The sequence below is a fragment of the Rutidosis leptorrhynchoides genome, unplaced genomic scaffold (genome assembly GCF_046630445.1).
Source record: "Rutidosis leptorrhynchoides isolate AG116_Rl617_1_P2 unplaced genomic scaffold, CSIRO_AGI_Rlap_v1 contig223, whole genome shotgun sequence".
In the NCBI taxonomy this organism is placed as follows: Eukaryota; Viridiplantae; Streptophyta; class Magnoliopsida; order Asterales; family Asteraceae; genus Rutidosis; species Rutidosis leptorrhynchoides.
The window spans coordinates 62,190-76,522 of record NW_027266472.1 but is presented as its reverse complement, the minus strand read 5'-3'; the positions used below and the strand labels follow the sequence as shown (position 1 = coordinate 76,522).

General features: G+C 30.1%; 1 protein-coding gene across 1 annotated transcript; it reads left to right on the top strand.

The window, feature by feature from the left end:
* The first annotated feature begins 3,582 nt into the window (after nucleotides 1–3,582).
* On the top strand, nucleotides 3,583–4,980 carry LOC139882065 (uncharacterized). The gene has a single exon (XM_071866441.1). It carries the CDS (start codon nucleotides 3,583–3,585, stop codon nucleotides 4,978–4,980), a length of 1,398 nt encoding a protein of 465 aa, XP_071722542.1.
* Nucleotides 4,981–14,333: the final 9,353 nt, after the last annotated feature.

The window sequence follows — 14,333 nt, the reverse complement described above, 5'->3', positions numbered from 1 at the left end:
CTTTTCGAAAGAAACAATCTGAGAGAATATCGAAACCGTCCTATTGATTTTCAGTTTCCTCCATTCATGTCTAATTGGTTATTGTTGCTTTGTTTGACCCTTTAATTTTGAGATGCCATTTTTTTCTCACATTTTCTTTCGGGGATAAATAAAGGAAAATTTTATTTATTTTGGTGATAAAGATAGTACCGGCCAACAACATACTTGAAAATATATAAAAAAAGACAAAAGTAATCGTTTTAATTTATGTTTAACGTTTATGAACTGTTTCGTCCCTTCATATATAAAATTTATTTTTTGTTCACAATGTTTACGTTTTTTTAAATTCTTTGGTTCATCAATCCTAACGGACGTTAATTTGACCGATTTGGCACTTTCAGTCAATCATAACGTGACATGTATGAATTACGTGTTAAAAAAATCCATCTAGACTTTGTTATCGTGATTTAAGTTAATCATTAATACAATTCTTACATAAACCAAACAATTCTTACGTAAAAAAACACTTTTGTCGAAAAACCGAACACTCTCAGTTCTCGATCATATTACTAGTACTAGAAATCATTTATGTCCAAATTCTTCAACCTAATCACACAACTAAATTAAACTTACAAACCCTAATCCTATTGAGGATTCAATTAACCAACTTTGATCAATGACGGTTACAGAGGAAGAGTGCTCCATCGCCGACGCGAAACTGCAATCACCGTCTTTCACTTCTTTGTCGGCCGTCGCAGACGATGTTCACTTCCTCGCTAAGTGCGTCCTCAAGCCTAACGTTGTCCTTCGACTGGCCTATGGTCACTTCCGCTACCGTTCTTCACCTGACATTGTTTTCGGCAAGGTTCAATCTTTCTCGACTATACAGTTTGCAGGCGATTGAAATTAAATTAAATTAAAATGCAAGTTAGGATTGCTGTGAATGCTTACTTGTGTTTATTGATATGTGCTTTTAACATTGCTTTCAACTTTGCTGCCCATCTCTTCGTCTGAAAATGATTGATTGTAGACTTTCTTTTATTGTTAAGAGTCGCCGGATTTTTTTTCTTTTTTTGATATAACCACGCCGGATGGATAGGAATAGAGAAGCTAGAAGAATGTGTTGAGATCGTGACGACTCGAGTATACTATCAAAGTATACTTCTAATATTATTGTCAAATGATCTTGACATTATACACTCAAGACACCACTCTTAATTAATTACTCACTTCAATACTTAGCTCACGCCACTCACTAGAATCACTCACACCACTCACTATATGAACTAATACGCACACTTATATTTCTCTATCTTTAACTCTCTTTTATTGTGTGTATAAATTTCATTACATGAGCACCTACTTATATTAATGTGTAGGTCGATGGAGTACTCACCAAACTATTATAGACTTTTCTATTTCTACACAAGTCCACAAGTCCCTAAGCTTCTACAGTTCTCTCAACTATATCTTTATACTTTACATTCTAGTATTATCTAGAACTATAACTAACTATTTTAACTCTAGCAATATCTAGAATGTTCTACTATTTAAGTTGATCATGAATTCTAACAGAGTGACCATGGCAGCTACTAACTCAAATGGCTTGCCAGGGGCGGACCCACGTGATCCCCCAACTTTTTGGAAAAAGTTAAATTATACAGAGAGAATATATATTTTTTTTATCGCATAAATGCATAAATAATGTCTTGGCTCAGTGGTAGTCTATGTAAAAGATTCTCAATTTGTCCATTTGTCCCTGGGGGGTTCGAATCACATCACAATCCAATTTTTTTTCCTTCCCATTTTTTTTTCCTTCCTTCTCTGCTTCATTAAGGAATTTGTATTATGTACTATCGTCTTTCGGGTTCTGATTATTGGTTTTGCGTGTGTATCCTTTGGTGTGGGCCCTCTCTCGTTAACAGACTTAAGCCCATTATCACCGTCGCTTTTAAACATGGGCAAGAAGAAACTAATCTTCTTTTCCATTACGCTTTGGGTCAAAAGGTGAAAAGTACGTAATATACAGGCTTGGTGGTAGTCCCAATTGAAGATTTTCATCGATAGATTTTTTTCCTTCTCTACTTTATTTTAAAAATTATATAATATATATAATCCATATAAATATGGCTACTAAAGTTTTTAATGCTCAAATATTTTTTTTCCAAAGACATCTACTAAAATTTTTAATCCTCAAATATATATATATATTTTGAGACATTTCAAATGTGAATTAGACTAATATATATGTCTTTTATAAATATGATTATTAACGTTTAAATAAATTAGTTGGCAAATATAAATTGGATCGATATAAATAGTTTATTTTTATTGAAATTTAGTATGATTGTATCAAGTAAATTTTACAATTTTATTTTTAATAATAAATTTATTTTAATGAAATAAATTTCACTTAATTAATAAAATTAAATTATTATTTGTGATTAATTTTTTTATGATTCACAATTTAATTTAATAAGAAATTTTCACGGTGCTACTTGAATTTTCCATAATCCCCATATACTTTTATTTATTGAAAAAAATATATCAAAATTAAATGTCATTAACCAAATTCGATGCGATAATAAAACTCTCATCGATCCCATCCAAATAAAATCATGCATCCATTTTTAAAATTTATGACGATTTTCGGTCCCACCCGACGTCCGATCCTGGATCCGCCCCTGTGGCTTGCCAAGATGAAGATACGGAACCAATAGGGGTAAATTATAAATATACAATGGAATTTTGAAACCTAGACTAAATAATGCAAAAAGTACATTTGGTAGACAAAAATAGTACTCCCGTATATAGCATTCACGGGATAGAAGTAATTAATTAAGAAATATGCTAGTAACTAGGAAAATGGCTTCATCCATTTACAAAGCTACTTTCAAGTTTTGATAAATAAGCAAAACAGTCCTTATATTATGAATACTGTCTTACGTGACCAACTAAATGATTTAAAACAAAAAATACTTATAGTTGAGGGCATGATAGAAGTTTATGAAGATAATATACAATATCTTCAAGAACAAATAAGAATGCATCACGAAATGAAAATAATTCATTATGCTAGTTATCTTATACATCAGTATGAACACACTAGACGAATATTAAAAGATGAGAAAAAATATTTGAAAACTTTAGAAACTTTAAAAGTACAACTAGAAACCGCATAATGTCCGTAACATCTGATGTAGCAAAAATAAAAGAAGATTTAAAGGACATTAAAACAGAATTGTCCGATAAATTCGATAATCTAGAAAAAATGATTTTAGAAAATAGAAAAACTATCGAAGAATCAGCCTCTCTAATGAATGAGTATATAAATCAACATAAATCTAAAGACATTCATAAAGAAATAAATGATACAAAAGATTGTCTTAAAAATCTCCAAAATCTATTAGAAAATCAAAGTGAAAAAATTTTTCAGGAGGAGGGAGAGATTATAAGAAAATTAAGTAATGAATTATATAAATTTGAAAAATTAAATTCCGAAAAAGGAAAATCTATAATTCAATATCCAAATATTCAACAAGAGATTATTATTTCAAAACCCAAAAGAACAATTACTCTTGAATTACCTCGCAGAGTTATTTAATGGAGCAAGAAAACATAGCTGATCAAATAACAGAAGTTAGACAACTTCTATCTCAACTAAAAATAATTGAAGAAGAACGAGAGACTTATGAACATAAAAATTATAACATAGACGAAGATAAAGAAGAAGTAGTTTATGGATATGAAGATGAATCAGAAGATGATATACCATTTAGAATGAAATTAGAAGAAATCCCAACTTCAACCTCAGGTCATAAAAGAAGAAGAGAATTTTATCATAATGATTTCATGCATGAAAAAGGTTATACTAAACAAAATAATAATTGGGAAAAGTTTCCTGATGAATATACACCATCAATTAGAACTAATATAGATATTTTTAATCTAAATTGTGTCCAGAATAAGGGAGAAGCATTAATTCTATGGATGAATAATACAGGTTTAATAATTCAGTTAGAAAAAACATTTCAAGATTTTAATCCTAATCTAGTTTGGACCTTTGTTACTTATAAAGTAACAGGTTCTGTAAAAAATTATCTACAAACCTTATCTCAAGGACAAATAGAATACTTATTGAAAAATAAAACAACAAATTCAGAAGTTTTCTTTACGATAGTAGATGCTATAAATAGGAAATTTCTAGGAAAAGATGATGTAGATAAGAAAAAAGCAACTGAAGCTGCCGAAGCAGAAAAAGATTTATGGCATCTTAATAATATACAAATTTATAATATGTGTAATATAGAATCCTACACATGTGAATTTCAAAAATACTATTATAAATTACCTGCAGATATTAGAGAAACTCATAAAGAAACTTATTTAAATAAATTACCATGGCCACTTAGTAAGACCATAAAAGATATATTTATGTCAGAGGTAGAAAATAATAGAATAGCCAATACTCTAGGAGGAGTAATAAAAGTAACTCAAAACTATATAGCACAACAATGTTTGCAACGATCTATTAAGAAACAACTTAAACACCCTACTGAGCAGTTATGTTGTAAAAATAATCCAAGAGTACCCGGTAATTATGGTTGTAATAAAGAAAGAAGAAGAAAAATTATAAAGAAATATAGATGGAGGAAATTTCCAAAAAATAATTATAAAAAATTTAATTATAGGAAAAATAACTTTAGAAGAAGAAAGTTTTTTAAGAAAAAATCACCATATAAAAAAGAAAAATATTGTCCCGAAAATAAAAGAACATGTAGATGTTGGCTTTGTAATGAAGAAGGTCATTATGCTAACAAATGTCCTAATAAGAAAAAGACCGAAAATAAAGAAAAACTAAAAATCTTAAATATAGCAGTAGAAAATCATCTAGAACCGATAGAAGATTCAGATTCTGAATTAGAAGAAATATATGAATTACTATCTGATTATAGTCAATCTAATAGTTCAGAAGAAGAATATTCATCTTCAAATGAATAAATCTAATCCAAATTATACGTTCATAGAAATTAAATATCAAGAAAAATCCTATGATGCATATATAGATACAGGAGCAACTTTATGTTTTGCCTCAGCCAAAATACCATTTCAATGGAAAAAACTTCAAAAATCTCTAATAATATCGATAGCAGATGGTAGTAAACATCTTATATGGAAAGCATCATTTCTTAATCAAATAAAAATAAGAAACTACATATTTATAGTACCATCAATATATCAACAAGAATCAGGATTATCTATAAGAAATAATTTCCTAAAATTATACCAACCATTTTGTCAATATCTACATCATATAGAGCTAACTGCACCATCTTATAAGAATCAGAAAAGTATGGTTATAAAAATATCAATATTAGTAAAATTAAATAAACTACAAATCACCCAAAGACTTAAAATTATAAATGAAAGATTATGTGTACCCATTGACTTACAAAAAGAAGTAGAAAAACTATTAGAGAATGTATGTAGTGAAAATCCATTAGATCAAAACAAAAATAATAATCAAGAACTAATAGAAATAAGACTTAAAGATCATAATCAAGAAGTCAATGTAGAAAATAAAATTCCATATTCTAAGACTGACGTAGAAGAATTTACTAAAGAATGTACTGAGCTTCTAGAAAGAGGAATATTAGAAGAGTCTACTAGTAGGCATGCAGCGCCTGCATTCTATGTAGAAAATCATAATGAAATTAAACGAGAAAAAAGAAGAATGGTAATTAATTATACAAAAATGAATGAAGCAAGAATTGGAGATGCTTACAAATTACCTAGAAAAGACTATATACTTCAGAAAATTAGAGGAAGCCGTTGGTTTAGTACTTTAGATGCTAAATCAGGTTTTTGGCAGTTAAGATTACATGAAAATACTAAGCCATTAACAGCTTTTACTTGTCCCCCTCATAAGCATTACCAATGGACAATATTGCCATTTGGATTAAAACAAACCCCAGGAATCTATCAGAGATTTATGGATAAAAATTTAAAAGGATTAGAAGAATTCTGTTTAGTCTATATAGATGATATACTAATCTATACAAAGGATACATTAGAAGATCATTATCAGAAATTAAAAATAGTCCTAGAAAGAGTCAAAGAAAGAGGACTAGTCCTAAGTAAAAAGAAAGCGATAATAGCTAAAAATGAAATAGACTATTTAGGATTAATCATATCAGGAAATGGGGAATTAAAATTACAAAATAATGTAGTAGAAAAATTAAATAGTTTTCCATCAAAGATAGAAGATAGAAAACAATTACAAAGATTCCTAGGATCTCTGAACTACATTTCAGATCAAGGATTTATAAAATCCTTAGCTAAAGAAAGAAGGCAATTACAAAAGAAATTAAGTACAAAAGTCCCATGGACATGGAATATTAATGACTCAATACTTATAGACAAGCTGAAAAACGCTTGTAAAAATCTCCCAAAATTATACAATCCACAAGGTGATGACTATCTGAAGTGTGGAAACAGACGCCTCTCAAGAAACTTGGGCTGGTTGGATGAAAGCAAAAATCAGTATACAGTCAAATAATATTCAGTCCAACAATATTCAAGTCGAAAGACTATGCAAATACATATCAGGAACTTTCTCAGAAACTGAGCAAAGATATCCAATACATGAAAAAGAGACACTTGCTTGTCTCAAAATATTAAGAAAATGGAGAATCGAACTTCTTACAAAAGAATTCGAACTCCGTACTGACAGTAAATATCTTACAGGTTTCATCAATTACAAAATAAAGAGCAACTTTAATCAAGGTAGATTAATCAGGTGGCAGCTCGAATTAAGACAGTTTCCAGCCATCACAAAATACATAAAATCAGAACAGAACGTCATTACCGACACACTAACAAGAGAATGGAAGCAATCATCAAAGGTATGATGGACCAGATCGACATCAAAAGAAAAGAAATAGTCCAGAAGAAAAATGAAATAGCGATCAAACAGACTGAAATACAACAACTTGAAGCAGCAATCATTCAGTTAGGAGGCCATATTTCAACATCAGAGTCCCTCAGCACAAGCGTGGTGGATCCATCATCATCGAAAACAGCATCAAAAACAACACAAACTACCGAACCATCCACCCCAGTGACAATACGCTATGACGCTATCAAATCATCCCAGAAGAAGTTCTATGCAATATTCAATGGTCCAATGAAGGGAGTATATGATCATTGGCATAAGGTTTCCCCCTTTGTTACTGGTCAATCTAATATCCAACATCAATCATTCACAACCAGAGAAGAAGCCCAAAAAGCCTACGAAGAATTTCAAATTCAGCAAATTCAGACACAAACTCTCTATTATAAATCCAAACTACTCTCTTCACCAACACCCTCATCTAGGCATTCAGGAAAGATGACCCCAATAGGTAAAATTTTCAACTCTAGTATTTTCAATATTCCTACTAGAGAAGAGAAACATAAAGCCAAACAGCCATCATATTCATCATTCAATGAGTGTTATTCAATGCTCAGTCACTACTCAGACAAAGAAATGAGCCAATACTTTTACCCATCTGTCAAAATAGATTCCAGTCCAAAAGGAGTATTTCTCCCTGAGGCAAACCCCCTAACACTATACAAATTCTTTATTCATGGCCTAATAGATACCATCTACTTAAAAGGCACCAATTTACTTTCAGAGTTTCCTTTAGGACCAGCTAGTGCCATAAAAAATTATATGAATCGCATTGGAAAGGATAGAGAAGGGAAGGATAGGGAAATATTCGTAAAAATATATAGTTGTTTTCCAATTTTCGATAAGGATAAAGTACTAGTTCCCAGCTATGCAGTCATGACTCTTGGAATATCAAACAAGAATTACCCACCAAGAGATGAACCAACAAATCGATCACTAACAGAAGATGAAATTGAAGAACTCAATGCCAAGTATTTTGCAGGAATATTAAGAAATACTGGAAAGATAGATACCCATGAAAAATACTTCATAAACTATAGAAGTGAGAATATTCTAATCTATTCAAAATACAGTCAAGAGATAAGTCACGAAGGAATAAGAGCAGTTCAATTATTTGAAGGACCATTTGCGGATTTCTCTGGAACATTACAGCATCTTCCCTACAGGACGAAGGAATTATTATGCACATTTTTACATAGCGGAAAAGACAGCAATTCTACAGACTCGATTTCAATAATAATGGATGACAACATAGAAAAAGAAGACAAAGAAGAAAAGAACAAAGGAAAAAAGCCATCCACCCAAGAAGAATCTAAAGACGAAATAATGACATCCACTCAGAAGGAATCCAAGGACGAAATAATGACAACCACTACCTAAAGCAGGATGTAGACATTCGTGTCTTCTTGTATAATACGTAAGCCCTGATGTAAATTTCTAAGGGCATCAATAATTCAGAAATAATGTAATATCTAGGGGTATTAAGTGGAATATAGTCCACTGAGTTTATGTATAAATATGTATCCTCTGGTTCGTTTAGGACTCAGAGTTTATTTGAGTGAATACATTTCTCCTTGTTTGTTTGATAACAAACCAACATTTTGATTTCCCGTTTATAGGAAATCTGTCTTTACTTATCAAATTATTCAAAAATCAGCCAAAAATATCACTGTTCAATATCAAATACTCAAACACTCAAACATCAAGCAATCCAGTGTAGAAGAATAAAGAGAGCACCAGCAAAGAAGCTAGCAGAACAAAAGGATCCAGGTATGGACTCTCCAACAAACACACTTGATTTACATTTAATAGATTCACCAAACGACACATATAATTTAATGTTTAATTTAGTAGAAAATTCCAGTACCACTCATATTTGCTTTACAAAGAGAAACTAATCAAAAGATAACTCAATCATTTCTGATTGCAAACAGAAATTAGATAAAGAAAAAATCAAAGAGATAGAAATATCATTCAGAAGAATACTACCCTCCGAACTAGCAAGAGAAATAACAACTAGATATGAAGCATATCTATCTTCATTAATTGATAATTCGTACAAGAAGATAGAAGAAAATACGGATGTTTTAACACATATCGAAATACAACTAGAATATCTCTATGATACTAATATGTATTATGATACAGAAGAACTAGAAGCAGATTGGTCTGACCAATCTAATTAGATAATATTTAGCAATTGTACTCCTGTTTTATCAATAAAAATTTATTTCCTTTCAATTAGCCAATCGTTCAAATATTATAATCCGCGTCTAAAAATCTGGTATCAGAGCTAGAATAGAAAAAGATGAATTATATTCAAAATATAGCTCAAGGAATATATTTAATGAAATTAGAGAAAAATAGTCCAGATCTAAATAGCTTAATAGACTACTGTGAATGATCTATAGAAAGATGTTTTGACGACCTTAAAATTATTAGAGAACTAGAAAATGAAAATGAAAATATTAGAACCTTCAATATTCTACGATTAGAACTATCACGTAATATTGATCTCTACTGTATAATATTAGAACAACTTAGATCTTACAATAGATAAATAATGAATAAGGAAGTAGCTTCGTCCTCGTCAACAATTAATACCATAGACTATTTAGATCTTCAAGAAGAAAAAGACACTTTCAAAAGAGATATATTAGCTAATAATAACATAATCAAGAAAATTAAGAAAGAAGAATTAAATCTAAAAGAAGGTCAAGATATAAAAAAATCGTTAAGAAACCTTCTAAGTAGAAAAAATATACTCTATTTTGGAAAAATTACCGCTGAGTATCCGATAGAAATTTCAACTACTACTGGAGAAACTAGTATACCTATTATAAGTAGTAGTGAAATTAAAGAAAAAATTGATAAGTTAAATATAAAGCAAGAAGATAAAAATAAAATAGGTTATATTCATATATCAACTGTTCAGATCTTAATTAAATCAACATTTATGGAAGGAATAGATTCACCGATAAGATTAGCAATCTGCGATGATAGAATTCAACATCCGCGAGATAGAATAATAGGAATAGTAAATGGTAATCTAGCATATACAAAACTTAAGTTTAATGTATCATTACAACTAGGAATACCTCTATGCACAGAAAATCTAGATAGATCATTAATAATAGCATATAAATTTTATAGAAATAATCTAATGGCAAAAGAAGACTATCCATTTACAATAACTTACGAAATAGGATATGCCCTATCGAATAGTCATCATAGTATATAATTTAAGGATAAAGATAAAATTTATTTAGAAGATTTATTCGGAGTTACAGCTAAGGTAGGAACAATAAAAATAACACCGATAAGTTCAATACCTAGAATAGATAATACAATGGTAAAAGAACAAATATTTCGTAGACCAAGTATGAGATTAATAAGAGATAACACTAACTATATAGCAGGAGAAGATTCATCGTCGTCTTCCAAAAATAAAGATATACAAAAAGAATTATCAAAATTAAATAATCATCTACTATCGATAGAATCTAAATTAGAACAAACACTTTAGGGACTAAATATTAAGTTTATAAACACTTTAAAGACTAAGTTATATTTTTAATAAAGACAAACATATAAAGATAAAATGAGGGGACCATGTGTTAGTGGTTTAATTGAAAAATTAGTGATTTCGGTTTCTCCATTCACGAGAATAATATTTCATGTTCACCTTTTAGGATTAATACATACAATAGTAGTCTACCCGAACCAATAGTCTCAGAGACTCGCCAGGTTATTAATTCTTTTTCATTTCTTTAGATGCAATTTAATTTTCATCTCATACTGTGAGTATTTTATTGACGGTGGTGCGAATTTCTTGACTAGAGGAGGATGGAGCTATGGAGCTATAAGGTACGACGGCGGCAAGATTTAGAGATCGGAAGAAGGACAGGGATCGAGATCGAGACAAGGAGATAGAGCGAGAAAGAGACCGTGAATGAGAACGAGAACGAGAAAAGAGAGCTTGAGCAACGGGACCGGAGAGGGATCGATTGACTAGGAGCAAGAGACAGAGGACAGAGAGATCGATCCATGGAGGAGGTGGAATTAATATAGATGAAGTCGTTGGTGTCGCCGATGACAGTTCCGATGATAGTTTAACGATGACGACGACAGTGTGGTGGAATTGGAAGTGGAAGTGGTTTATCTTCTATGAGGATGCTTCCGCCGTATCTGCCACAATTGGCGTCGATTTCCTCACTTCCTAATAATCACCATCATCATCGGAAGAATATTCCATTTATTAGCTATCAACAATTGTTAATTTGCTTTTGTGTGTTTCCTCCGATTTTCAATTTTGATTGTTTTTTCTAGTAAATATATATAATAATGGGTTCAAACAACGATGACGTTGTAGATACGGTTGTTGTGAAATTGGACAATTTGGAAAATGACGAAGTGAGGGTATTTTTTTACGTAAGAATTGTTTGGTTTATGTAAGAATTGTATTAAGGATAATTTAAATTTGGATAATAAAGTTTGGGTGGAATTTTTTTTTAACATATAATTGACACGTGTCATGTTATGATTGACTGTAAGTGTCAAATCGATCAAAATTAACGTCCGTTGGGTCAAGGACCAAAGAGTTAAAAAAACATAAATGTTGAGACTAAATAATGAATTTTATATTTGAAGGGACGAAACAGTTCAAAAACGATTTTTTTCCCTTCTTCTTTTACACTGCAGCTTGCCAATTGTATCTTCTTCAGAAGGAAAATCAATCATTTCTATTTTATTTTATTTTGAACTTAATCAATCATTTCTATATATAAGGTTTTTTTTTTTTCATTTTGATGTTACTCTATAAGGTTTTTACTGTGATTACTATGCGAGAATCAATCAATATCTTAAAATAACGGCAGACATGCTTATTAAAAGAGAATTAATGGTAGTAAAAGCCCGTTACAAAATCCTAAAAGGTGACGTTTTGAAACATCAGTCACACGAACTTATCAGTCATCACCAACAAAACAATATTGATCTTTGAATTTAATACAGACAAATTGTTTAAACATGAAGCTGAAAATGTCTAAAAGAAAATACGCACTTCATACTATATGACATTAATTAATGTTAAGACTTTTAGCGGTATGTTAAAATGTCAATATGTAGTCCAGACATATATATTGATATAATATAGTTAGTCCACCACTCCACCCTAGCAAAGTTTATCTCTAATTAAACGATCTTAGATCCTTAATTTTAGCCCTAACATACTTTCTTTCTTGGAACCAATAATAGTAATAGCTACTTCCAAAAATTGCGACCACGAAATTGTAGAAGTGATATATAGAGAAGATGGGAAAAAAGAACACAAATTATTTCATACTTGTATAGTTATATACGGACAAGATGGTATAATTGGTAATTTAAACTAAATTAATGAGTACACCCAGGTAAACATTTGTCATTTGGTAGTGATTAAAGGTATAATTTCCAACAGCATTTCCTTTCATTGTCATGTTAATTACACGAAGAATGACCTTTTTGTAAGGATCTCCTAGCTAATTAGTCAATGCATAATTTTGTTTCGATCTGCTCAGCCTTTTTTGAGATCGATATTATCTTTGCACATATGTGTATATAGTTAGACTTTTATTTACTTTTCCTTTAATGAAGTCTTGGCTTAATGTGAGAAATTTAATTTTAAACAAATTGAGTGGACCCAAAACATGTAAGAAATCATAGTATTGTAATTCGCACGAGCTAGATCAAGGAATTAAGTAGACAGTGAATAAAACATGGGAAAATGCTGAATGTCTATCTTCTTCTCTTTTTCTAGTATCACTTTGAGCTAGCGGGTTAACAAATTTGGTAACCATTTTTTTATCTTTCTTTCTTTTTATTTTCAGTAATTATTATATTGGTAATACACCAAAGAAGTTCCGCTTTCCTTGAAAAGAGAAGACTTCATGTGGATATTCCTCCATATGCTTGAACAATTGAATCCTTAATTTAAAGGCCCGCATAAACTAATGTTATAGTATTTGTCAAAATAATTATACAATGAGAAATGATTGGGATAAAGACTCAAATAGAGATTAATATAGAGATATATGACATTGATAAATACTCATTTTCGTATCAAAATACATGATGTTTATAATTTTAGATTCATTTATATATATATTCATATATATATATATATTTAATCATTAATCTTCTAGATACATATTTATATAAATGAATCTAAAAATTCAAAACATCATGTATTTTAATATGAAAGTAGTAATCTAATAATAAAAATAATATTAAAAAACTTCTTTAGATTTATAATATTGTTCATTAAAATTAAAGTATATCTTTAACATTAAATAAATAAGAATATTTGATTATCAATCCTACGTACGTATCACCATGATATGAATTTCTATATTAATCACTGTATATAATCTCTATCCCAAACATTACTCCAAATATAAACACATTATATATTATTTTATTATAAACTTAAGGAAAAATCAGAAAAAGTTTTAATTTTCTAAAATTGGTAAATTGACCAATCACTCATTGGTACATGACTTGCATGAAACATATTTTAAATCATAAATTTTATATTTCAAATATTATTGGCGAATCAAAATCCGACAGGTGGCTTTTTATTGACGAATTGAAATTTGGTATATATTTTTTTTTATTTAAAAAGTTATTCCTAATCAAATTATAATACACACTATTTTTTCCAACTTCCTAATCAAACTCTTATTCCTAATCAAAATCCCTGTAACGACCCAATTTTCTTTCGATTTTACGTTAAATTTAAATTCGATTATTTACGCTAGATGTACGTTACTTCTACGACAAGTTTCGGTTTTTAATGTGAAAAAAAAAATTGAATTCGATTTAGAATTGGTTTTGAAGTATATATATACCATAGATGTTCCTACACAAAACCATTACAAGAAAGTTTAATACAAGTCCATTTACTAATGGAGTATCCAAATATAATAGATAATACAAGTAATTTTCTATACAAAAATACATATCCAAAAATACTATCTACTTCCAACACATACTACTTACAATCCTACCTACATAAAATACTCCCATCTGGCAGTCACTCTGTGCAAAAAAAACAACACAGCTTGTCATCCAAAGCATACTTTCTTTGACATTCCTATACCAAATAACTCACAAATCAAGGCAATCATTTTTCCCACATGGTAGCCTACAATAATGGACATGCATTACATAAAATAACAAACATCTCACCCAAGTTAAAACATGTTATCTCTCTGCACAAATTCATTCTGGCCACAAGAGCTTTACAATTTCAACTCTCAACAGAAAACCCTCAAATCAACTCCAAAATGTCAACAAGTCTACTGTTATTTTTCTAAGCCTACCAGTTCTCTATCACGTTATAAACAACCTCACAGACTCATTC

Bases quoted from the DNA above. Each gene is read 5' to 3' on its own strand.
- LOC139882065 (XM_071866441.1), top strand. From the start codon at position 3,583: ATGGAGCAAGAAAACATAGCTGATCAAATAACAGAAGTTAGACAACTT.